The 26,250-nt window shown below is 46.4% G+C and overlaps 1 protein-coding gene and 1 pseudogene across 1 annotated transcript in view; both read right to left on the bottom strand.

Annotated features, from left to right (window-relative positions):
- Positions 1–26,250, bottom strand: part of LOC142578506 (uncharacterized) — a 78,439-nt gene that overhangs the window by 12,443 nt on the left and 39,746 nt on the right. Inside the window, exons 6-7 of the mRNA XM_075687885.1 lie at positions 5,343–6,409; positions 4,420–4,550 (exon numbers count right to left, since the gene is read on the bottom strand). Of these exons, the coding sequence (XP_075544000.1) occupies positions 4,420–4,550; positions 5,343–5,820 (609 nt within the window). The 5' untranslated portion in view covers positions 5,821–6,409. The remainder of the gene's footprint in view (positions 1–4,419; positions 4,551–5,342; positions 6,410–26,250) is intronic.
- Positions 6,673–11,416, bottom strand: LOC142578505 (uncharacterized; annotated as a pseudogene).

Here is a 26,250-nt window from a genome sequence, read left to right as displayed (position 1 = left end):
CACCCCCACCCTGGCAAGCCAATAGATATCCAAAATATCCGCCCCATTTCCCTCACCTCTTCTCTCGGTAAGCTCTTGGAGCACGTTGTTCTCGACCTCTTGCGGAACTTTCTCGACGACATCCACCTTTTCCCCGATTCTATGTTCGGCTTTCGCCCTTCCCTTTCTACCCATGACGTCATGCTCCAGCTCTCCAAAGAGGTTCTTCACGCCAAGCGCATTCGTGCGGTCTTCGCACTGGACAGGATGAAAGCATTTGACAACGTCCTCCATTCCGCCATCCTAGATGCTGTTTCCACCCTTAACGTGGGTCCTCGCAGCCACGGTTATGTCACGGCTTTCACAGCAAGGGGCAAGTGCGCCCCCCAACCTTGGTCCCCCGGTAAATACGCCCATGCAGGGACGGAACTCTAAACCCCAGGAAAGGCGTTTCTGCCGCATTTATTTCAACACGTTTGCAGACTGAACTCGCTATGACAGCTTTAGGCAAAATTATTTAACTTGCCTAAATTATGCACCACAACGTTCTGTTATGAAGCTGGCCCGCCGAGTCGTATTGCTCGCGCAGAGTGTTCCGGTCAGCCTTGCCACGCAAGCGTGCGTGTAAATGTCGCACAAAAATCCCTCACGTGACCTCATCTTAGGTGCCTAGGGACAGGATCGTTTAGGGATTTTTAGGAAGCCGCGATGCTGGCGCCGAGCGACGCCGTGGCGTGTTCGCCCTCGGCGTGATCGTTCTCTGGATCGCGCGCTGTTCAACATTGCTCATGTGATTGTGTGTGCGTTGCTTCTGTGTTGGTTGTAGGTTCTGTGTTACTTGACGGAAAGCCGTGAGTAGTGGCGGTGCGGCAGTGCGGCGTTGGCCTCGGTGAGCCCTCGCAGTACAGGATCTGCGTTGTGTGACCCGTGCTTTCTTGAGAAGCCGGCGGTGGTGACAATTGATATATCGAAGTGGCCTAGCGCCTCGGCAGCGAAGTTCTACGAACCGCGATATGGCCTCGCCGTGTCCGACTTTGCTTAACAGACATCGAGGGATGTGCTGCTCGCCGCAAGTCATATAAATGCAACTGCGCCGACCGCCCACGGTTCAGCGCTAAATGTGTGTTTGGTGTGCTGTGCTTGAAACGAGTGGTGCAACGGGTGTGGTGGAGGAGCAGAGTGGCTTAGGGGCTCCATTTGCGCGTTCACAGACATGTGCTCCCGTCTTGGTCTCATTAGCGGCTGTCGCGGGATTGTGGTGTGCTAGCTCCTTGCCTAGTTTGAAGCTTACGACGCTAACACACAGCATGTTCACGTTTTTTCCGTGCTATATGTCATTTGCATGAAGACCGAGTTGAAAACGAGGCATATGTCTGTGTTCGTTGCGTTTGTGTTGTAAATGACTTTCTATTGTGGAATTGCTGGCAGTCTTATTACGCAAGGAGTACGAACGTAAAAATATAAACATATTTCTGTGTGCCTGAAGTTTTGAATTACCCATAATACCCTTTACGGTTGATAAGTGGGCTACAGAGCCCGTGTGACTCAGCTACCTTTTGTTGCGGCGCTCTTCCGTGTGGTAGACTGACGCATGGTGCGCGTTTATTTCTCTACTGTTGTAAAAACCATTTGTTTATTCATTCAATACAAAAGTACTGCTTCTTCGCCGCAGTACATTTCAGCTACGCGGTGAAGCATACTAAAAGTGGGAGGGGGCCGCTATTAGCCAGCTTAATATGTCCACTTAGGCGACTTGAGAGGCGGTGGGTGCGCGAGTGTATATTTAAAGAACTCTTATTATGTCCATTGACAGTGGCCCCTTCTAACTTTTAGTATGCTTCAACGCAGTACACTGCTTAGGCTTCACCGCGAAATACTGGTGTATTGCGAGAAAGATAACCCTAAAAAGCCTAATTATGCAGTGTTTCTTTTGTAGCTTGCTACACCACAATACAGGGGTGTACATAGATAGATAGATAGATAGTACTTTTATTCATGTCAATTTTCGTACACCAAAATCAGGCCTACCAAAGCCTCACCAAGGGCTTGAGTGGCAGCGCCTGGCAGACAGCAAAACAAAGGAAAATAGAGATGTTGCAACGAACTCGACAAACAAACAAAACAAAAAAAGGAAAAATTTAACAACTCAGAGAGACAGATATAGAAACATAACTATTACAACAGCAAAAGGATAACAGTAATGCGAAATTAAGACAGTAACACTCGATTAAATCATTATGGGGCAGGAATTAATGCGGAGACAAACCGCAAAATTTTTTTCAGGGTGTATTTTGTTGTCATGCGGAGTACACTAGGTGGCATACTATTGAAACAGGCAGGTACGTAGTATTGACGTGTGCGCTTTCCGTATCGGGTTGAGGAGCGAGGAATGCAGTAACGGTATTTTGGTCTTAAATCACGTGCGGGAACATATGGAATGGTGAACTGACTGTACCAGAAATGTTTAAGCACAATAGTTTCTGTTAATAAAGCGTTAAAATTTGGAAGCTTTAATCTTCTAAAAATATCAATGTTATTACCAATGGGCAGGTCGTAGGCAATATTCTTTAAAAGTAAACGTAGAAGCGAATTCACCCTGCGCTGCCAGCGAACCGTGCAGTGACCATAAACAGTGATTCCGTATCTAAGCACACTATAGGCTAGAGCGTGTGTAACACATTTACGGACAGAAAAAGGCATAAAATATCTAATATTATACAGGACACAAGATACAGCGCGAAGTCTTTGACAAACAAAAGAAAGGTGCGAGTTCCAAGACAGATCACTGTCGAAGATCAGGCCAAGATATTTGACCGAATGCGCATATTTTACTGGTACACAGTTACAATGAGAACAGGAGGAAGTGTGCAAATAAACAGGATGACTCAACTCAATTTTTTTAAAGGGTTATGAAAACATATAAGTTGCGTTTTTAGAAGTATTAACATTGATAAGGTTAGACTTAAACTAGTCCATGGCTTTAATAGCTGCCATCTGTAATGCTGTAACAGCATCAGTGTATTTCTTTGCGCACGCAACAATGACAGTGTCGTCAGCATACTGGAACAATGAAACAGGCACATTGTTAGCAAGATCATTAACGTATAGATTGAATAACAAAGGACTCAATATAGAACCTTGCGGGACTCCGGAAGTAATTGCCGTGAAATCGCTGTGGAATCTTGAAATCGACACATATTGGCGCCTATCTTGTAAAAAGTTAGTAAGTAAGTGTAGAAACGAACCTCGAAATCCCAATGTAGAAAGTTTATCAAGCAGAAGAACGTGGCAGATGCTATCAAAGGCCTTGCTTACGTCAAGAAAAAGAGAGCATACGACTTCATTCTTATCAAAAGCTGAATTTAGTGTGTCAGAGAATTCTTCAAGAATATCTGTTGTTCCTTTTCCTGGTATGAAGCCATACTGACAAGGTGATAGAACATTGTGCGTATTCAAAAAATTCGTCATGGTAAGTAATAGATGCTTTTCAAAAATTTGGCCAATGCATGGCAGAATAGAGATAGGTCGATAATTACTCATCATGTTTCTGGAGCCACCCTTATACAAAGGTATAACTTTAGCAGTTTTCATTGAAGTCGGTATTATACCTGTGGAAATGATACTATTAAACATAACCAGTAGGACACCCTTAATCGCTTCAAAATTTCTGCACAGTTCAGAAACATTGAGGCCGTCATGACCAGGAGATTTACTACGTTTAAGACTGAAAAGTATACACCTTAAATCGCTTTCGGTAATGTCAGGAAGGAAAGCAGATTCCATCACACTGGGAGGCATAGGACAGTCGTTAGGCGGGGTACGAGATGCGCCAGAGACCAGAGAAAATAATTTGTTAAAGTCATTCGCAATGCTCTGTCCATCTTTATGGAAATGAGATATGAAATATGTATCATTATAAATAGCAGCGCTCACTCCTTTCAGGTTATTCACCAATGACCATGCTTTCTTGCGGTTAAAACGTGCGTCGTTAAACTGAGACCTAAAGTGATTGCGCTTGGCCACACGGATCATGGCATTAACTCGGTTTCGTTCATGTTTAAACTGCAGTCGTAGTTCAGAACAGTTTGGAGCACGTCTTGATCGAGTCCAGAGTAGATCTTTCTCTTTGATGGCTTCCAGTATTACGGGTGACATCCACTTATTGTCTAAATTTCGTTGCTTAACGATCACCATGCGTGAAGATTCGGCTTTGTGTGAACGAACAACCTCGACGAAACTGTCATATAAGTCTGTAGGGGACACATTGTCAATAAAAGAATGCCAATCGTACTTTGCTATTCTTTCATCGAAACGCTTATAATCAAGTACTGATACGTTTTGCTGGCTGCGCAAAGGTGCAGGGTGGCAAGAACCATCCGTTAACGAGCAGCAGACGAAATAGTGGTCTGCAAGCTTGAGTTCAACAACAGCAGACCGCACCAGCAGGTTTTGAGAGCGCACGTTTATGTGGTCGATGCAAGACGAGACTAGCTGCCCAGATAAGTATTCCTCACGTGTAGGGCTGTGGATTTTAGTCTCTAGTCCCCACTTTGATAAAGTGTCAAGATAATCTGCGACCGTTGGCACAGTTGGGCGTAGAATATCGATATTCATATCCCCGATAATGCACACGTGTTCTTCACTGGAAAATGATGATATTGCAGAATCAAGCTCAGCTAAAAAGATTCAACCGTTACAACACGGAGGGCGGTAAATTGCGAGTAGAATCAGCGACAACCAAGGTGTATTTAGGCGGAGCGCAACTACTTCTGCTTGAGTAAAAGGAATTCTAATTTCGGAAACGGACGAAGAATCTTTAACAAAAACTGCGATTCCTCTTCCTGTTCGTTGTAGACGAGTATAAGAATGTAATTCGTAACCTGGCAGCGAGAAATTTGGTAACACATCTGACGAAACGTTCACTTCCGTGAGAGCAACAACGTCAAAATTTGAATGAAAAGGGTGAATCTGCGCACAAAAATGGTCCCAATGCTTCCGTACACTGCGAATATTAACGTGAGTAAACTGAAAGTAATTGCCTGTGTGATGCTGAAAGAACTGCTGGGCTTCAGAAAAATCGGAACGCTTCACGAAACCAATGTCAGACATGGTTATGTTAGTTTTTCAAGATCAGAAAGCTTGTTGACACGAATGAGAGGCGCGCCTTCGGACTGTTTTGCAAGGATCTTCCCATTTTTGGTCCAGATGAACTCAAAACCCTTTTCTTTGCCACGAGACCTTGCTAGACGGAACAACTCGCGATTAGCCCGAGACAGGTTATCGTTGAAAAACAGCCGAGGACACATATCGTCATGCACCAAATCAGGAAGGCGCCTCCGGGCCCCGAGCCATTTCTGCTTAACAGAAATTGAGCGAGTTTGCACTAGAATTGGTGGAATATAGTCGCCTCTGGATGGCAGCCGATGCACTGCCGAGATATCTGCTTGTTGAAAATCGTTTATGTTTAGCTTGCCTGCTAAAGTACTTAAGAAAGAGTAAGTTTTCATCAGATTTGACAGGAAGGCCGTGAATCTCGAAGTTACATCTTCTGCCATATTGTTCGAGGTCATTTATTTCCCCACTCATCCTGTCAATCACCTGTGTCTGGGAAACTACTGTTGAAGAGAGCGATTGAACTTGTGATCGAAGGTCTGCAAGCTCATTCTGATTAGTGGCCACTGTAGCAAGCACCGAGTCATACTTTGACGAAAGGAAATCAATAGTGGACCGAATGGCCTCGACTGCCGAAGCAACCTTTTCACTAGCTTCCCTGACCAACAATAGTTCCTCAATTTTCACCATCAGTGTTGAAACAGTTGTAGTCAAAGAATCTAGTTTCATATTCAGAGCAGACAGTTGCTGTGAGAATGAACTATCACCTGGGTTGGATGCCTCGTCTGGTTGCTTAACCGAATCAACCTTGCATGAAGGACACTTCCACGTGTCACTGTACTCATCTTCTTGTAGGCGTTATCAGAAACTGACGAGCAGTTTTTCCCCAGGTGGAATTTGCCCTCACAGGTAGAACAACTCATAAATCTTCCATCTCTCGGTATGGCTTTTGAGCAAGAAGTACATAAAGAAGACATGGTGCAGTCAGCGGCAAAACACTGAAAAGTGATGAATTACAACAGGTGTAATCAACACTCACCTGCCAAAAACGAAGCAAACGTTTAGTCTAGGACAAAGGTTTGCCGCTGACTGCAACGATCCACGAAGTTGACGGCCTTTAAATAATCGGTGATCGACGCCAGGGGGACATTACTGGCAGGTCCTGAGTCAATGAAGTCAAGGATGGCTTGCTACGTCGAAACTGCAGCTTCCCCGAGATCCGCATGCGTATATCAGTCACCAGGAACAGTTGCGAAGATGATAGCCATTGAAGATACGAGCGGTTTTCCAGCTGATACTGTCCCACAGCTTGCAGAGCCTGCCAAAAACGAAGCAAACGTTTAGTCTAGGACAAAGGTTTGCCGCTGACTGCCATAAGAATCGTCTAGTTAAGCATACTAAGAGTGGAAACAGCACATAGGTTTACACTGTGTTCATTATTTTCTATTGTGACATAATTTGCAAGTGCGTCTGTGCTCGTGGTAAGCTTCATTTACAATTATTTCTACATTACGAATTCTTATTGCAGGGAAGCTTACTAAAGCACATTTGCCATTATGGTACGCGTTATTCACCTTCAATTCAGGAGCACAATGCGAATTCTTGCCCCTGCTTCTGGCTGGACTGCACATGCACATAGAGAATTGAGTCATTGTTCATAAGTGAACTGGTACTTTGCTCTAAACTGGATGGCTCAAGTTGATATGGAAGTACAATTTTTATTAAGGGGACAAGATGTTGCCGAGATGGTTGCAGCACAGCTTTTGTTTTCTTCCAGGCACCTTTTCTACTTGAAGCTTCCATTGCAGTGTTTCGAGCCTCTTTGAACCAGCACATACGGTGTATAAAAATTGGACACTGATTGGAAACATCACCTGAGTTCATGCCAATCTATAGTAAAAAGATGTAGCACGACCAGACAAAATAAAAGAAGGCGGCGGGCTGCAGAAATACTAAGTGTTAAATGGTGCTTTATCCTTTGCCGTGAGTTTTCTGTTCTTATGGATCCTTCACAGTAACCATGCGAGTGCCGAACTTGAGCTTGTTGGTTTCAGGTCTCATGGTTGTTACTAACAGAACAGTGTGATAAACGAACAAGGGCTTGGAGGCATCCATTCACCTTGCTTGCCTCATGGTGTTGCTTCATAAGTACCGTGAGCATCCAGGCCAACTAGGAAGGGAGGTTTGTTGCAATCGCTTTTGAACTGTATTGCCACCAAACCAACAGTGCTCTCAATGACAGCTTTTGGACAGTAGAATGCTTGCACCCAGAAAAGTCGTAAGAAGGAAGCATTCAGGATGTGCAAAGTGGGCTTTTGAAGCTGGCAGCATTGCTGAAGGGGCTTTGCCCATCTGCCCTCTTTATGGATACACAAAGATGATTTCCTCTTCGAGAGGGATTGTTTCAGAGGTTGTTACATGGCAGCAGTACTGGGTGTTTAGTAGCAGAGAAGCTTGTCTTTGCCTACTGTCTATAATCTATTCCTTCTCCAGTGCCCCTGTGAAGTGCATACATTTTGGACACAATGTGTCCTCCATGCATGCATGCATTTTTAGCTTGTAAAGAAGTCTATTAACCTTAGCCTCAAGCTGGTCCTTGCTGATGTCACCCAAGAAGGCATTGGGGAGTATGGCGGTGCACACTTACAAAACCCTGTTGATACTAGTGAAACGAAATTAATGGACCTGCTGTTTTTTGTCCACTCCATCCTCATTAGTTACAATGAGCAGCTTTGTCCGAACAGAAGGCATATGTAGTTGGTCGTGCATAGCCTGCACACTAAGACTTGTTGGCGTGTTATGAGCTTAGCACAGTGTTTATATGTAAAAACCTTCTGATGTGTTGATGACTTCCTTCTCTTGTTTCACACTTTGCCTGATGAAACCAGCAAGAGGGTCAACCAGATGTTCAACAGACTTCACACTAGCTTTCCCAGTCTCTTTTACCAGGGTGCTGCTCATAGATATCTGTTTTCTTGACCTTGCGCTGCATTTCAACCATGGCCACAACTGCTAAACCTATAGCACGCGGTCAAAAAAGTGCTATACATCATGTTGCTCCAAACTCGTGACATGTGCTACAAGGCCTTGAGGAACACCCTCATTTATTTACGCCCTCGCAATACTGTATGAAGCTTCACATGATAAGTGCGACAATTAACATCTGCTGGTTTTTCAGTGTTATTCCTGTCCAGCTTGCTGAAAGCTATCCTGAGTGTTTCAAAAGCAAAAGACCGCTGATGGACAAGAAGTGCATAAAACAGGGTCGCTATAACCACATATGTCACAAAATGAAGAAGGCCACTGAGTATACAGGCGGTTTGCTTCATATCCAAGAAGCTTGGTTCTCCCTTTGTAAGTGATTAAACTCAATTTGCCCCGAATACGTGGCCTGTGACAAACTATGTGCCAGATGTCGTTTCCCCTGCAAAGCTGAAGATGTGTATGAGATCTTGACACCCCACAGCGGCTTCTACACTGGGCAAACAGTCTACTATAAAAACGACTGCCTTTACTAATATGCTAATATGCAGGTGCAAGCCACTCTTCCACCAGATGTGTGTTGTTCATAGAAACTGGAGCTGTACAAATGCATATAGAAACAATGATGTTTGAAAGTAGTAGAGTTGAACTATATTCTGCACAAGCAGTGCTCCCTGCAGCGCTGGTACCTTCCAGCCACAATTCATGCCTGCACCACCATGCAAAGGCACTATTCTTGAATTATTAACTTCTATTATATTTATGGTGACCATATATTGCAAGTACATATTATCCACATTGTGTGCAATATAGTTAAATGTCAATTATGACAGCCATTCCTAATCTGAAATGCAACAAATTGTAATTCAAGGAGACAAAAAACAACCACTGCATAGGATAAGTGACAGACTTCCTTATATCGAAAAAAAAAATGTCACATCTGTCATGCCACCAACAAGTCTTAGTGGGTATCAATCTTTCAAACTTGGGTGACAGAGGCAAAACTTAGCAAAATGCTACAATCGCACTGTAAAATGGCCTTGGACACAAAAAACAGACATCATATTGTACAGAATGAATGAATGAATGAATGAATGAATGAATGAATGAATGAATGAATGAATGAATGAATGAATGAATGAAACCACGTTTATTCCCCATTAAAATGCGTCGAAGACGCTGCGGTGGAAATAGGAGGGGTGTTATCGGAAAAGGGGAAGTATAAGGCTGGCTCCGTTTTATTAATGAACGTCCTGGAGGCAGCTAAGTGGGGGCGGCATGACGCTTGTGGCTGTCGCGGAGCCGATCACCGGCGGGTGGTGGTGCAGGGTCCTGAAGGGATGCCCTGAAGGGCATCGAGCTCTGGCGAGCAGCAGTGCTCGCCAGAGCTCGATGGCATGGTCCGGAGACGTGGTATCCGGGCAAGCCCAAGTCCGGAGAGAAGAAGGCCAGGGTCCCCGCTGTATGGTGGCCAGGGCACGAAGCCTTGGTGGGATGTAGAGGGGGCACTCCCAACAAAGGTGGTTTAGATCAGCACGACATGTGCACACGGAACAGAACCCACTTACCGGTGGTGATGTGCCACCCTTGTGGAAACGGTTCAACCTGTGAGGAGTAAGGAGAGTGCTTGTCTGGATTGTCTCCGAAGCAAGACTGACTCTCGCCGTGTGAATACCTCCGGTGGAAGTGACGTTACAGAGAGTGGATTGCCCACTGCTGCGAGGTAGGTGGCACGTAGTTGTTTGGTCGCATGCTTGTCTGCCATTGGGTGTGCTACCTCAGGTGTGGTAGCCAGGAGAGGATAAGGATTATCGGAGGCTCTGGCTAGCGCGGTAGAGAGAGTCTATGAGCCTTCTCGTTTCCGGGGATACCGCAGTGCGCAGAGACCCAGTGAATGGCAACATCGTGACCGCATTCGCGGAGCAGGCGTGCCTGGTGCCGGATCTTCTGCAGTACGGGATCTGTGTAAATAATATTAGCACATGCCCGATGGGCAGCCTGGGAATCTGTGTACACATGATGGTGAACAAGCTCAGTTTGAGACGAAGTTGCGACGGCCCACTCCAAATAATCTAGGATGGTCATTAGCTCAGCGCGGGTGCTGGACATTGCTTCTGCTGATATATGATGGCGGCGGTTCTGATTTTCATTTGTCTCGTCGTACCACGCAGTCGCATAACAGGTGTTACTAACGTCGTCTGCAGGCAGTGCAACGTCCGTGTATACGATATGTTCAGTCAAGGAGAGTGAACTCGTAGCCTTAGCATGCCTCTTGGCATATGCAAGGCGCCGCGTTCGCTGAGTAGGGTCCATATTGAGAGGAAGTGGCTTGTCATCGTTAAGAGCCGTGATTTCCCACAGCGGCGTGTTGTTGGGCAAAATCGGCATTTTGTAGACGTCATACCCGAGGAGCATGAGTGTGTGTCGCCCGGCTTTTGTGGCGCGAAGTCTGGTCTCTTGTGTATAGATGTGCATGTCTACGAGCTCGGACAGGTTGTTGAGTTTGCTACAACTTTTAAGCGCTTCGAGGCTTGTGTACCTTGGGAGTCCAGTTACAATGCGTTTGGCTTCGTTAAGTAACCGGCCGAGCGCGTGCATCTGTGTGCGGTTGACTGGATGATACGGCAGCCCGTACATGATACGGGAGACAAGAAAAGCTTGAGCGAACTGCCGCATTTCACGTTCGTTTACTCCACGGGTGCGGGTAGAGATTCTGCGTAAAGCGTGCAGGATTTGTTTGCTGGTCTTCGTAACGCATTGGAACCAAGTGTTCACTGTGCAGTTCTCGTCTAGGTGCATACCGAGTATTCGGGTAGTAGATTTCCGTGTGATGGGTTGGTCACCGATGTACAGTTTAAAAGACTGCTTTTCTTCCTGCTTTCCAAAGGTAGACCTGTCACCATGAATGACGACAAACTCTGTTTTGTCTGGGGCAGTGTGTAAACCCGTTTCCGTGGCATAGGCGTGAATAATGTCGAGAGCTCGTTGTAAGACGTCCTCCTGCTCCCCGATGCACCCTTAATGCGTCCACACGGTGACGTCATCGGCGTACACCGCGTGTTTCAGGCCCGATATGTCGGCAAGGCGCTTAGGTAGCTGATGCATAGTTATATTAAACAGCGTCGGTGAAATAACCGAGCCCTGGGGGACGCCTACATGGTTGGTTCGTATGGCACTGGCGTCGTGACTAACTTCGACTTGGTAGCTTCGCTCTTCAAGGAAACCCGCTATGAAGTTGTACATCTTCCCTCTGATGCCAAGGGCACGTGCTTTGATCATGATAGTGTTATGTGGGACGGAATCAAATGCCTTGTGTATATCCACTGCGACAACGGCTCCTGGGTGCACCGAATTAGAGTCGAGGACGTCCTGTTTTAGGCGGGCTAGCACATCCTGTGTTGATAGCCCACGGCGAAACCCATACAGTGTAGTAGCCAAAAGGTCGCGATCTTCAAGGTACCACATCAAGCGTGTGTTGACCATGCTCTCCATTACTTTACAGACACACGAGGTCAAATAGATCGGACGGAGGTTGGATAAGGTATGTGGTGGTTTACCAGGCTTCGGAATGGGCTTGACCACCGAAAACTTCCAAGTGGAGGGCAATATCCCGGTATGCCAGACTCGATTAAATTCTTCGAGAAGAGCGTGCTTGTGCTCAAGGGGCAGATTGCGTAGATGAGCCACGCCCACCGCGTCGACCCCTGGAGCACTACGTACGTTAGCACGCTGCAAGGTGTGCTCCAGCTCGATCAAGGTGAAGGTGCTGTTAAAGGGACCCTGAAACGCTTTTGACGATTTTCTACAAACGTACTGAGTCGTTAGAGTAGGTCCTTCTGATCATTAATTGACACATCTAAGTGCCCCGCGTAAAGCGTGTAATTTATTATAAGGTTTTAAAAAAGCACATCGCTGCCAATCGCAGCACACTGCTCGGCGAAATTTTAAGCCGCCCCTACCCATATGACCGAAATCATCCATACGACGTCAGTGGGGCGAGCTATCCGATTGGCTGACAAGGGCGCGTGATCGATAATTTTTCCAACTTTATGGTAAACAAATGATCTTCGTAATAGTTGGAATGTTAGTTTATTTGTTTTTATGAAAAGAACGTACAGAGTCGTTAGAGTAGGTCCTTCTGATCATTAATTGACACATCTAAGTGCCCCGCGTAAAGCGTGTAATTTATTATGAGGTTTTAAAAAAGCACATCGCTGCCGATCGCAGCACACTGCTCGGCGAAATTTTAAGCCGCCCCTACCCATATGACCGAAATCACCCATACGACGTCAATGGGGCGAGCTATCCGATTGGCTGACAAGGGCGCGTGATCGATAATTTTTCCAACTTTATGGTAAACAAATGATCTTCGTAATAGTTGGAATGTTAGTTTATTTGTTTTTATGAAAAGAAAGTAACATAAAGAGAATTCACAAGAACAATTTTTCTGTACACTTCAGCCTTTCCGGCACACAGCAAGTGTCGTCTGCTTGTGTTACAACGTACTCCATATTGACGAGAGCTCCGCAGTCAGAGTCAGTCTCAGTCTTTTCGCGGGCACTATGATTCGACTTTGCTGCCTTGTGGACTGCAAACGTAGCGACTGGCAATATGTCAAGCTGCGACATCGTGTCCCTCTGCAAGGCAGCGTACGAGCGAACTGGCTGCTGCGCATCGGGCTGCCGCTATCCGATCGGCGTCGGCATTTGCGCGTTTGTGGCCGTCACTTTACACCGGAAGATGAATAACGGAATAGCGTTTCGCGAGTACGGTATTAGGGCAAACGCAAGCGCAAGGGGACACAGTCTGGCCTCTTGACTGTGCCGTAACCGGATGAGCCATGAGATGAGCAGAAGGGCAAATGGGAATGGTCTGCACGGTGCAGCCACCTGGTGGCACAGATCTCAACCATACACAGTAGCAGCAACGAAGTGTATTCTTCTTTGCTGCTGGTGTGTATTTTTCGCAGGAGTGTAATCATCAACACGTTGTTTTTATAAATGTTTAAAATGTTTTGCACTTGGTTAGAGCAACATTAGCGCTTTGTTTGGATGGTTAAGCACTGCGCCAACAAGTGTATGGACCGTGCAGACCGATGAGGCCGCTCACGTACGTCTACGCTAAGGTTCCTTCATCAGCTTGAGTTTATGCCTCCAGTCATTTGCCGAAATGACCAGCTTGCCTATGGTTACCGGAATACAAGACACGTTCGGCGCTACGACAGAATGCTCGCAACGCACGCTGCTTCGATAGCTCTCACTTGGGGCCGACGGCCAAGCGGCTAGCGGAGCGGTCTCGCGCGGGGGCGGGGGGGTCGGGGGGGGGGGGCGGGCTCCAAAACAACCGGAAGTGGACGATGTGACGTCGCATCGTGACGCAAAACCAGTGAAGGCGGAGCTTAGCCCCGCTCGCTCGGCGAACGAGTTGAGGAGAAAAAGCATGGCTAGGGAGGAGGGTAACTTCTAATCGCTTGCAGCTCCATTAATACGTAACGTTTCACTTGAATTGTGGTGCGAATGTTCTACTTAAGCTGTACCCTACGCGTCCACAAAATTTGTCCGAACCGTTTCAAGGGCCCTTAAGTGGTTCACTATCTTCAGAATGTACATCCTTCTGGTATGTGGTGTCTGTGGGGCGAGACGTCTGCGGGAAAAACAGTTCAGCGGCCTGTTCGGCAAGTTCCTGAGCGCTGATGCCTTCGCGGAGGGCCACACGAGCCGCGCCGTTGTTGGTCTTACGCTGGCCAAGAAGAGAGCGCAGGATGGCCCAAACTTTGGACGTATGAGTCTGTCCATTGATGGATTCGCAAATTCCCATCCAGCGGTCTGACGCGAGCATAGTCGTATATTCTTCGATCAAACGCTGTATTTTGCGCAACCGTGCTTTTTGGTGAGCAGTGCGACCAGACCGCCTGTACTGAGCGAGTATCCGGTGCCTTCTATTCCATAAGGTGAGCAGATGTCTATCAGGCTCTGGGTGGACAGAGGGAACCCGTAAGTGTTTGGTGGCTCTTCGCTTCGCTACGCAAAGCTGTGATACCAGATGGTCAATGTTCTTGGCAGGAGACTGCTGCGGCAGTAACTCGCGGTATTTGTCCCAGTGTGTTATGTGGCTTAGCAGTGTAGCGGCGTGTGACTTCATTTTCGGATTGGCGTGGCTTGTGCGAAAGCGTATGAGGATCGGAATGTGGTCGCTCCCCATGAAATCGTCCAGCACCTCCCATCGAAAAAGCTGCGGACGAGTACTCCCGGTAAGATCTGGTGATGTGTCTGCTTGGTGAACTGTCTGTCCCAGCCTCGTGTGTGCTTGAGGCATGTTGAGGAGTGTCAGCCCGTACTCCGAGGTATCTTGCATGATGCGCCGACCGTGCGGGCTGCATTTGTTGTATGCCCAGGCGACGTGCTGAGCGTTAAAGAACCCGCACAACAATATGGTGTCTTGCGGATAAATCTTCTTAAAGTGGGAATTGATGAGATGAACGAGTGCCCTAGTTGCCTTATTCCTTGTGTTCTCGGGAACCACGTAGACGCAAGAGATGAGCATTGTACGCTGTGTTGAGACTGCTAACCGGCATGCGACAACGCTAAGAGTAGCGCTGCACCACGATTGCGTGTCTAATTGCACGTGTGTAGTTCCCATCGCACGTACAATGCTGTCTTCGTGGGTTCAGCGACTTTTACAGGCGGGGCGTAGCCGTCATAGCCGATTATGCTCAGCACAGGGCCGTTGACTTCTTGAAGGGCAATGACCAAGGCACTGGTGTTGTCTCGCTTGCTGGAGAACCGGGTGATCATGTCAGCCCTCTTGTTAGGAAGAGAACGACAATTCCATTGCAGGACAGTTGCCCACGGTGATGAATTGGAAGAGCTAGATATGGTGAGGCTGCGTTGCTTCAGCAGCAATGAAGCTTGGTGGTACCCAAGGCGTACGCATTGCTGGTGCTCCTGCGAGTGTTGGAGAGGTTGTGCCAAAAGGAAGAGTGCCGGAAAGCGTGATGATGGTGTGGATGCATGTTTCTATGGCCCTGTTAATAAGCTGTTGGACGCTTTGATGGATGGACTTCTCTATTTGCGCCATACGATTTTCAAGACGCCGCTCGAGATCGTGAAATGTCGTTGGGGGAGGAAGATATGGATTATCGCTGGGAGGTGTAAGCACCGTTGAATGAGCTGGGTCCCTGCGAGTATGCTGCGCTACTCCATCTGAGGGTGGTTGCAGCGCAGAGGACGAGAGTGTTGAGGTTGAGGGAAGCGCTGTACTATTGCTGGAACTGATTCTTAGGTGCGCGTTCGCTTGTCTAACTACATCCGCGAAGGTGCCTTTTCCGCTGGCTTCTGACTGTGCAGCTGGGGATACCGGTGGCCCGGTGTCGAATGGCGTTGCCTTTAGCCTGGGTCTATATTGATTTTTGTTCAGTTCCGCTCTCGGGAGAGCGGTGCTGACGCCCCTCTGTCTGCCATTTCCTACGTGGCCTTTGGGCAGCCGGCTTGCGTTTTTGTTAAATTTTCTTGTTGACTTGTCTTTTTGGACAGTTTGTGGCTGTGGCCAAGCGAGAACCACCACAGCTACGGCACTGCGGTTCTGCGTTCGGGCATTGTGTTCCCGCTTCGTGTTGCCGCAGACCGCACGTAGAGCATCTCGCTGCCAGAGTGTTGGGGCATTGCTCCTTGTGGTGCCCGATCTTGTGACATATGTCACAAACTGCCACTCGTGCATGGTACGGAAAGACACGGATAGTAAATGACCGCAGGCCACCTTGTAGGGTAGGCTGTTACCTTCAAATGTGACCATGGCAGTACCTTTGTCACCAAGTGGGCGTGCTTGCAGGATTTTGCACTTGCGGCAATGCAAGGAGTTCATTAGTTCCTCAGAAGTCATGTCTCCAGCATTTCTAATAATGCCTCTGATTTGATTAAGACCAATGGCTTCGTATGCTTGAAAGGGCACATCCTGTCCGCGGATTGGCAGGGACGCTATTGCGAGAATTGCGTTGCGCACCTCGGGTGCGGACGCGTCGACAGCGAGCTGATTGCTGTGACTTAAGTAGCGAACCGAGAACTCCGGTATTTGGTCTTCCTTAAGGAGACCGAGATGAGCCGAAATGTGGCGCTTTACGACTTTGTCTAACCGTATGAACTGCTCATTCATAATGCGGCACGGCTGCTTAGGCCGAAGGATGACGGTGTGTTGATGTTTACGCGGGGCACCTGAGCTCGGCTTCGCCGCGTCCGTCGTGCGGTTCTGCTTTGTCCGTCGAGAACGAACAAGTACACAGTTGTCCTCTTCGTCCTGGCGACTAACGGGAGCAGGAGGCATGCGAAGTGCGCCTCTCGCACAGGGGTAATCCCTGGGTATACTCGTGTACTGTCGTTCGGGCGTCAGCATGAGCGAGCCTCGTGCACGTTTTTCTCCATTCCGTGCGGTGGAAATGACGCGAGCTCGGTAAAAAGTATTCGCAGACTTGCCTTCAATGTCATGCAGCAGGCCAGGCGGCGGCATCGCTGGCGGGTTCAGATAGCAGCGAGCCAGACTGCTGTTACTGCGAGCGGGTGGTGTCGCCGTGATCCTCTGGTTGCGAAGCGTCGATTGATGTAATCCAGCCAAAGGTGCATTCTGATTAACGGGTCAAAACCGATGTTGAAAGCGGGAGCCGATCTTATTGCATGTTGTTCAGTGCTTCTTCTTCCTCTTCCCCCGTACAGAATGAAAGGGCAAGACTCCATCTAAGAACAGTCTATGGCACCATATACTTGACATGGTGTATAAAATGCTAACAGGCCCTACCCATAAAGAAAAAGCAACAAACACGGAAAACACGTTAAAATGCAATGTGCAGAGTCTGAAACAAAGAAAAAACTAACTAAAAGAGGTTTCGCTAAGTTATTTAATGATTAAAATTGTCACACTGTCTCATCACTTAATGAACCTGCACAGCTGAAAAGGAAGGAAAGAAAGCCCAATAGCAGGGCCGCAGAAGATTTCGCCAAATAAGTATGCTTTGCTTACCAAGGATACCTGTGGTTTAGTTGTGGTCTGACTTTGCACAATAATTGTGTATAAGCTTTTCTTATTTAGAATGGTTTAGCGGATAGGGAAAAAATGACCATAAGAGCACCAGGTGTATGCATAGTCTACGCACAAAAAGCCACTGCTTTCTAACTTTAATTTTTTTCTCTAATAGTATTCATGAGTATTTAAGCGCCTTAATAGCACTGCTAACATCCTACTGCAAAACACAATATTGGGCAAGTTGTGGCATAAAGAAAATTGCAGTTTCACTCATAATGTGAAACAATGATGCAGTGGCTGGTGAAATATGTGCAGGAAGCTTACTTCATGCAGTGTTTGTTGAAGTGAACACTTGCCAATGCAAGTCGGTAATCTCCTTTCAAAAAGTAAAATAAGTAAGAGTCCTATTTATTTGTGGGAGTTGTGCCTTCCGGTGTTGAAGTGGAAAGACTCGGCTTTTCTTCCTTCTCTTTCATATCGGGACTCGGCCACTGGTCTACACCAAAACAACCCTTTAGCTTCTTACTGCTGAATTCGTTTTGGTTTTCTCAAATCTATATTTGGGCTACCCATTGCTAGGTCTCGCGCTTTGCTTGAGGAAAACAAGACACCAACAGCTCCATCCAGTAAATCTGAGAAGCCAAGCACTAGAAGAAGATTAATGAAGCAGGTGCACCCAATCATTGTCATCACATGTAAGAAGAAAATTTAACGTAGGACTGCCTTCACAAGTGGGAAAGTGATGTGTAAGAACTTTAAGGTGTGGACGCCAGCTCTATATACAGTACGCAAACACTGAGCAGGTGTTAGCCAATCATGGCACCTGTTGGCTAGATCACGCTCTCCGGGATCAGTATTCACCACGACTGTACCTTCAGCAGAGTGGCTGAAATGTAGAATTGTGGATGGCCAATCTTTTGATCGTATGTTTGAATCCTCGCAGCACGAGAACATTATTTGCAATATTCTAGCAAGAAATTAGAGAATTCCAGTGACAACACCAGTAGACATCAGAACAACCAGGGGAGTTAGCCCATAGCAGCTATTGCTGTAAAAAAACGATTGGCATAAGCACAAGAATTGAGATGGGCACACCACATGCCTTTGTTCTGGTAATGGTCGACTACTTTGGTGCTACAGTTAATGATTTCGAATTAGTTCAAGGAGCAACAATTTAACCCAGAAAAAATATACCCTTACCAGCCGTGTCTAGTTGTCATTTTGCCTATGCAGCTTTATATAACCCTGTCCACACTTACCTAAAGCACATGAGTGGCATCCTGAAAAAGAATGAGCTTTTGATATTGGTTTGGAGTAAATTCATCTGTTTCAGCCTAACAGTATATACACATAATGCACATAGCTGCATTCGGTGTACCTTATCACCAACTGTTAAGTCGCCTCCTTACCTCATCAGCAAACCATTCCTGCAACCAAGTGTGCTGGTCCGGGTTTCACCTGCATTTCCACCTGTGCAGATCGCAAAAGTCTTTGGCTGTCTGCTGTAATTTCGTATTTCAAACGTTTGGTTGCATAAGAGGCTTTGGTGACACTGGAAACCCATATACCTGGACAGGCTTCACGAAAGGCCACGAGTACCTCCTCGTTGCAGCCTGTGCTCAACATCCTTCTTGGTTGGACTGTGACTAAGAACCCATACATCTTTCCTCCAAAGCGGCTGGCATTGGCGATGGTTTGATGCAGAAAGAGGCTATTGTGGCACATGTCAACCTTAGGTCAGAAACCAATCTGGCACAGGTGGAAATAGTCTTGTCTTTCCCAGATGGTGGTTCAGCCTCGCGAGCCATATTCCTCCAGTCAATTTGCACACTGTCAATGTGAGTGAGACTGATGAAAGGTTGGCTATGGTGTCAGGTTTCTTGCCTGGTTTCGGTAGTGGCATAATGGTTAAGTGTTTCCACTCTATGGGAATTTCCAATAGTGCAGATTTCATTTATTACAAGCAGTAGTGCTTGCTTTCTTGTTTCGGCAAGATTCCTAAACATCTGCAATATGACTGCATCTTTGCTACGTGCGCTTTAAGTGTTGACATGCTCGAGAGCAATGACAGGTTCTGCCATCGTAAAGAGGCTTTCCATTCCTTCTTTGGCAAGTGGTCATTAAGGTGCGTACAAGTCTGGTGACGGCCAGAAGCAGTGAGGTGGTCATGGAAAGCATCTGCAGCTTGTTACTCAAATTTCTCAACGTGCACTGAAGATCGAGGTAGCACTGAAGATCAATATTATTACACTATTTGGTTCATCCTGTTAGAGCCGAGAATCTGTCGCAGCTTACCGAGCCCTATGCTCTCAAATTACACGCAGTCGTCCATCCACTAGTCTTTGGTAAGTTTCTTAACATGACATCTTGCCTGCTCAGTCTTGTGTAGAACATTGACCAGGGTTTGTTGCATGTGGGCACAGTTCAAGTATACAACTTGGCTTGCTCACCCCAAAGTTGCAGCAGGTGCTTGTCAGGGCTGGATGTTGTCTCGGTAAGCTCTAGTTCACATTTCGCTCTTTGTACGGTGAAAAGAATGCGTGTTGCTAGCGATTCTTCAACACGTTCACATTCTGCAGACTCAAGTGCATCACGGAGATGCTCCCAACCTGAAACCCTGATTTTGTGAATGTGGCACATTTTCACCCCTTGGTCAAATGTTATATTGGATAATGGTCGCTGCCTCTTGTGGTAGAGTCGCACTGACACTCTGGATGAAGACCCCAGTTGGCTTTGCTAGGTAAGTGTACTGCCCTTCTGGTTTGAATGGCGGGTGTGGCAGTTGGGATAGTTGGTGTCCTTTGTTAATTTGAGGTCGGCGGTGTCTGCTTCGTCAAGGTGGCATCCTCTTGGCCTTACGTCTTTGCATCCCCAATGTGGGTGATGTGCATTTAGCTCACTTTGAGTATTCTGTGCCAGGGAAAGCAAATTTGCAGGTGTCAAAGCCAAGTGAAGTCGCCTCAGATGTGGTGCCTGGTTTTGGGACCAATGCCAAAACGGCTTCCTTTCGCTGCCTTAGCCTGCAGCACACCGCCACACCTTTCTGATGAGACATATGTTTATTCAAGCTGTTCTTTCCTTGCCCTAATTCAATATTAGCCAATTTTAGGAGCTGCAAATCAAGCTGACTTCTGAAGACTGCCTAGTTTTTAGCTACTTTTAGTAGCTTATTGTTTGGTTAATTTTCCAGTTGGGCATGACATGCTTCGTGCTTAAAAATGAACTGTTTCAAGAATTATCGGAGTAATATTAGTACAGGCAACTCTAACTGAGTGATCACTGCTTTCGTCGCAAAATGTGGCAATGAGCCACGCAGATGCTGTCACGACAGCGCAGTGTTTAGGTTGTATGAGTATAGAAGAAACAAAATTGCACTTGTGAAGTTCAAAGCCCTATTTCTACAGCCTCTCTTTATACTGCTGACATTAGAGAGCTTTAGATTAGTGGATGCAAGCAGCATGCATAAACAAGAACCCTGTCTGGGTATTTCTGGGACCCATGTGGTTTGCATAACCAAGCAGCACACGTGTCGCTTGCATCCTGTTATCCAATATTATTTGCATTGTAAAGCAACCAATATCGCAATAAGTCTGATCAACCTGCATCAATATGCTAGATATCTTTAAGCACGTAAGGTGTGTCGGTTGAGTGTTTAAAGCACTTCACCGCACCCTTGGCCACTAGACTTGTGCTTGCCAGTATTACTTGCTAATCAACTCTTGAGGTGTTTACATTGCTTTTCTGTGCTGTAAAATTAGTCGGACAGTCCTCAAAAAATTGTTCAAGTGACGGTCTAGACTGTTATATTGGCCATGTCATTCTAAAACTGTTAGGTCTGACACTGTCAAAGCATTGGCAGCCCTTAATAAGCTTCACCTCACTACACATATGTATTGCGGTGGGAACATTCGCAATGTGCAAATAAAGATACCGACAAATAGAGAGTTCGACAGGACCCGAGATTATAGTAAAGCGGGCGGGGCAATATCTCCAGGCCACGGCTCCAGGGTAAAGGGGACATCAAAGCTGGAACTAGGGCTGCCATACATCCCATCACCGCAATACACTGTTTGCTTCATCGCATCACACAAATGCCTTGCGATGAAGTTATGGCAGACGCATATACACATTCATTCGTCTCAACTTTGTACAGAACCCTGCGTCCCATTGCTAAAACTAAGAGCGCGAAAACGGGCCGAGATGCAGCTGAACATCACCGGGCACAGTATTAAGCTCCACCTCACTGTGTTTTTCGCGCCCTTAGTACCGATAGTAAACATCTCTGCATTTTAGTTCGTGGAATTCTGGCAGACCGTGGGATGTCACTAAAGCTCCGTTATGTTCACAGCACTACGTGATAATTGCCGCAAAGCCCACGATAAAAGTAAATCACATGAAGTCACGGATAGCGCACTAGCGCTGAACACGATTGAAAACATGTGCTGCCCCATTTCAAGGACGCGTGAACAATTGTGAGCAAACACCGCCTTAAGCATTATATTACTTACGTAACCTACGTCGTGGCGAAGAACACGTACAATACCTCCGCCTACGGCACCCGTCAACTAAAGGTGCATGTGCGATGTGATGACGCTGCCGAAAAGGGCGAACACGGCGATGCTGCTGCACAGCGCCAGTTCGCAAATTGCATTGCCGAAGCGCTATGCCACTTGAATATTTCCATCGTCAGCACCACCGAATTCTTCAGAAATACGGGTCTCACACCACCAAAGTTCACCGAGATCAGCCGACATGCCACACCACTACTACTGCACGACTTTTCGCCAACAAATACTGAACCCACTGCGGAGACAACACGGACAACACACGACCAGCGGTCGGCGTGGGCCGGAGCAGCGGCTGGTGATTCAACGCGCCACATGGCGCCACCTTCTCAAAAGTCCCTAAACGATCCTGTCCCTAGGCACCTAGGATCAGGTCACGTGAGGGATGTTTCTACGACACTTAGATGCGCGCGCCACGCAATAGCAGTTCGCCAAGCGTGCGTCTAAATGTACAAAAATTCCTCACGTGACCTGATCCTAGGTGCCTAGGGACGGGATTGTTTAGGGACTTTTGAGAAGGCGCGATGATATGGCGCCAAGTGATGCCGTGGCGCGAAAGTTGGTTTGTGGCGCGTTGAATCTTTGGCCCACGCCGTCCGCTGGTCGTATGATGTCTCCGCAGTGGGTTCAGTATTTGTTGGCGAAAAGTCGTGCAGTAGTAGTGGTGTTGCATGTCGGCTTTTGGTCTCGGTAAACTCTGGTGGTGTGAGACCCGTATTTCTGAAGAATTCAGTGGTGCTGACGATCGAAATATTGAAGTGGCGTAGCGCTTGGCAATGCCATTTGCGAACCGGCGCTGTGCAGCAGCGTCATCACATCGCACATGCACCTTTACTTGACGGGCGTCGTAGGCGGAGGTATTGTACGTGTTCCTCGCCACGACTTACGTTACGTAAGTAATATAATGCTTAAGCTGGTGTTTACTCACAACTGTTCATGCGTCCTTGAAATGGGGCAGCGCATGTTTTCAATCGTGTTCAGCGCTAGTGCGCCATCCGTGACATCATGTGATTTACTTTTATTGTGGGGCTTTACGATGGTTATCGCGTAGTGCTGTGAACTTAACGGAGCTTTAGTGACATCACATGGTCTGCCAGAATTCCACGAATTAAAATGCAGAGTAGATGTTTAAGGGCGCGATAAACACGGTGAGGTGGAGCTTAATACTGTGCCTTTATGTTCAGCTGCATCTCTGCCCGTTTTTCGCGCTCTTATATTTAGCAATGGGATGCAAGGATCTGTGTAAAGTTGGGACGAATGAATGTGTATATGTGCGTCTTCAATAACTTCACCGCAACACTTTTGTGTAATGCAATGAAGCAAACAGTGTATTGCGGTGACGGGATGTATGGCAGCCCTAGTTCCAGCTTTGAAGTTCCCGTTACTCTGAAGCTACTGCCCCGCCCGCTTTACTATAATCTCAGGTGCTCTTGAACTCTGTATTTGCCGTATTTTTATTTTCACATGTTGAATGGTCCCACCGCTTACATATATATAGTGAGGTGAAGCTTATTAAAGTTGCCAAATGCTTTGACAGTGTCAGACCTAACAGTTTTAGAATGACATGGTCAATACAACAGCCCAGACCTTCACTGGGCTTCGCTTCACCAGACCTTCACTGAATGAAACCGCAATTTTCTTTATGCCACAACTTGCCCAATTTTGTGTTCTGCAGTAGGATCTTGGCTGTGCTATTAAAGCACTTAAATACTCGTGAATAGTAGTAGAGAAAAAAAATAAAGGTAAGAAAGCAGTGGCTTTTTGCGCCTAGACTATGCATACACCTGGTGCTCTCATGGCCATTTCTTCCCTATTTGCTAAACCATTATAAACAAGAAAAGCTTATACACAATTATTGTGCAAAGTCAGACCACAACTAAACCGGAGGTATCCTTGGTAAGCAAAGTATATTTATTTGGTGACATTTTCTGCGGCCCTGCTATTGGGCTTTCTTTTCTGTTCAGCTGTGCAGGTTCATTAAGAAGTGACGAGACAGATTGACAATTTTAAACATTGAAAGACTTGTTGAAACCTTTCTTGTGTTGTTCTTTCTGGGTTTCAGACTCTGCACATTGCATTTTCAGGAATGTTTTCCTTGTTTTTGCTTTTGTTTCAGTTAGTTTATGGGGAGGGCATGTAAACATCTTTTATATCATGTCAAGTGTGTGGTGCCATAGAGTATTCTTGTATGGAGTGTTGCCCTTTCATTCTGTACACAATAATGTCTGTTTTCTGTGTCCAAGGCCGTTTTATATTTGAGTGTGAGTGTAGCATTTTGCCAAGTTTTACCTCTGTCACGCAAGCTTGAAAGTTTGCTGCCCACTGCTGATGCCATACTCGCACATGAATTTTTTTTCAATAGAAGGAAGTTTTTCACTTATCCTGTGCACTGGTTGTCTTTGTCTTTTTGAATTACAATTTGTTGCCTATTTTCGCTCTCTTGTTGCATTTCAGATTAGGAATGGCTATCATATTTGGCATCATTTAACCATATTGCACACAATATGGATATGTACTTGCATTGTATTGCCATCATAAATATAATAAGTACAAGTTAATCATTCACAAATAGCCCCTTTGCATGGTGGCGAGGTAATGGATTGAGGTTATGAGGTACCAGTGCTGCAGGTAGCGCTGCTTGTGCAGAGTATTGTTCAACTCTAAAAACACTGCTTTAAAACATCCTTGTTCTTGTGATCAACACACATCTGGTGGAAGAGTAGATTGCACCTGCAGTTGGGGCCAATAAATAGCCCAATTTCGGCCCGTTTTCATGTTATTAGCATGTTTGTCAAGGCAGTCGTTTTTGTAGTGACCTGTTTGCCCAGTGCAGAAGCTGCTGCGGGGTGTCAGAATCTTGTGCACATCTTCAGCTTTGCAGGGGACAAAGCATCTGGCACATAGTTTATCAAAGGCCGTGTCTTCGGGGCAAGTTGAGCTGACCCACTTACAAAGGGAGAACCAAGCTTGTTGGATATGAAACCGCCTGTACACTCAGTGGCCTTCTTCATTTTGTGTGACATATGTGGTTATAGCGACCCTTGTTTTATGCACTTCTTTTCCAGCAGCGGCCTGTTGCTTTTGAAACACTCAGGTTAGCTTTCAGGAAGCTGGACAGGAATAACACTGAAAAACCAGCAGATGTTAATCATTGCACTTATCATGCACATCTTCGTACAGTATGATGAGGGCATAAATAAATGAGGGTGTTCCTCAAGGCTTCGTAGCACATGTCATGAGTTTGGAGCAACATGATGTACAGCACTTTTTTGATCACATGCTATAGATTCAGCAGGTGTGGCCATGGTTGAAGTGCAGCGCAAGGTCAAGAAAACAGGTATGTATGAGCAGCACCCTGGTAAAGGAGAGGCTGAGAGAACTAGTGGGAAGGCTGTTGAACATCTGGTTGACCCTGTTGCTGGCAAAGTGTGAAAGAAGAGATGGAAGTCATCAACACATCAGAAGTTTTTTACATATAAACACTGTGCTAAGCTCATAACACGCCAACAAGTCTTAGTCTGCAGGCTATGCACGACCAACTACATATGCCTTCTGTTCGGACAAAGCTGCTCATGGTAAATAATGAGGATGGAGTGGACAAAAAAATAGCAGGTCCATTAATTTCGTTTCACTAGTATCAACAGGGTTTTGTAAGTGTGCATCGCTATACTCCCCAATGCCTTCTTGGGTGACATCAGCAAGGACCAGCTTGAGGCTAAGGTTAATAGACTTCTTTACAAGCTAAAAATACATGCATGCATGGACAGCACATTGTGTCCAAAAGGTAGGCCCTTCACAGGGGCACTGGAGAAGGAACAGATTATTGACAGTGGGCAAAGACAAGCTTCTCTGCTACAAACACCCAACACTGTTGCCATTTAATAACCTCTGAAACAGTCTCTCTGAAAGAGGAAATCACCGTTGTGCATCCATAAAGAGGGCAGACAGGCAAAGCCCCTTCAGCAATGCTGCCAGGTGCAAAAGGCCCACTTCGCACATCCAGAATGCTTCCTTCTTAGACTTTACTGGGTGCAAGCATTCTACTGTCCAAAAGTCATTGAGAGCACTGTTGGCATGGTGGCATTATAGTTCAGAAGCAATTGCAACAAACCTCTTCCTAGTTGGTCTGGAGGCTAACGGTAATCATGGAGCGACACCATGAGACAAGCAAGGCGACTGGATGCCTCCAAGCCCTTGTTCGTTTATCACATTGTTCTGTTAGTAACAACCATGAGACCTCAAAGCCAACAAGCTCAAGTTCGGCACTCGCGTGGTTACTGCGGAGGATCCATAATAAAAAGCACAAGAACAGAAAACTCAAGGGAAAGGATAAAGCACCATTTAACACTTAGTATTGCTGCAGCCCACCCCTTTTTTTATTTAGTCTGGTCGTGCTATATTTTATTTTGCTATAAATAGGCATGAACTTCTCCTGTGCACAGCTTACTGCGGAGAGCATAGGTGATGTTCCTTAGCTAGATTAGTGTCTGATTTTATATACACTATGTGCTGGCTGAAAGAGGCTCGAAACACTTTAATGTAAGCTTCTAGTAGAAAAGGTGCCTGGAAGAAAAAAAAATGCTATGTTGCAACTGCCTTGGCA

Source organism: Dermacentor variabilis, chromosome 4 (assembly GCF_050947875.1).
Source record: "Dermacentor variabilis isolate Ectoservices chromosome 4, ASM5094787v1, whole genome shotgun sequence".
Taxonomy (NCBI): Eukaryota; Metazoa; Arthropoda; class Arachnida; order Ixodida; family Ixodidae; genus Dermacentor; species Dermacentor variabilis.
This window is presented reverse-complemented; position numbering and strand designations above follow the sequence as displayed.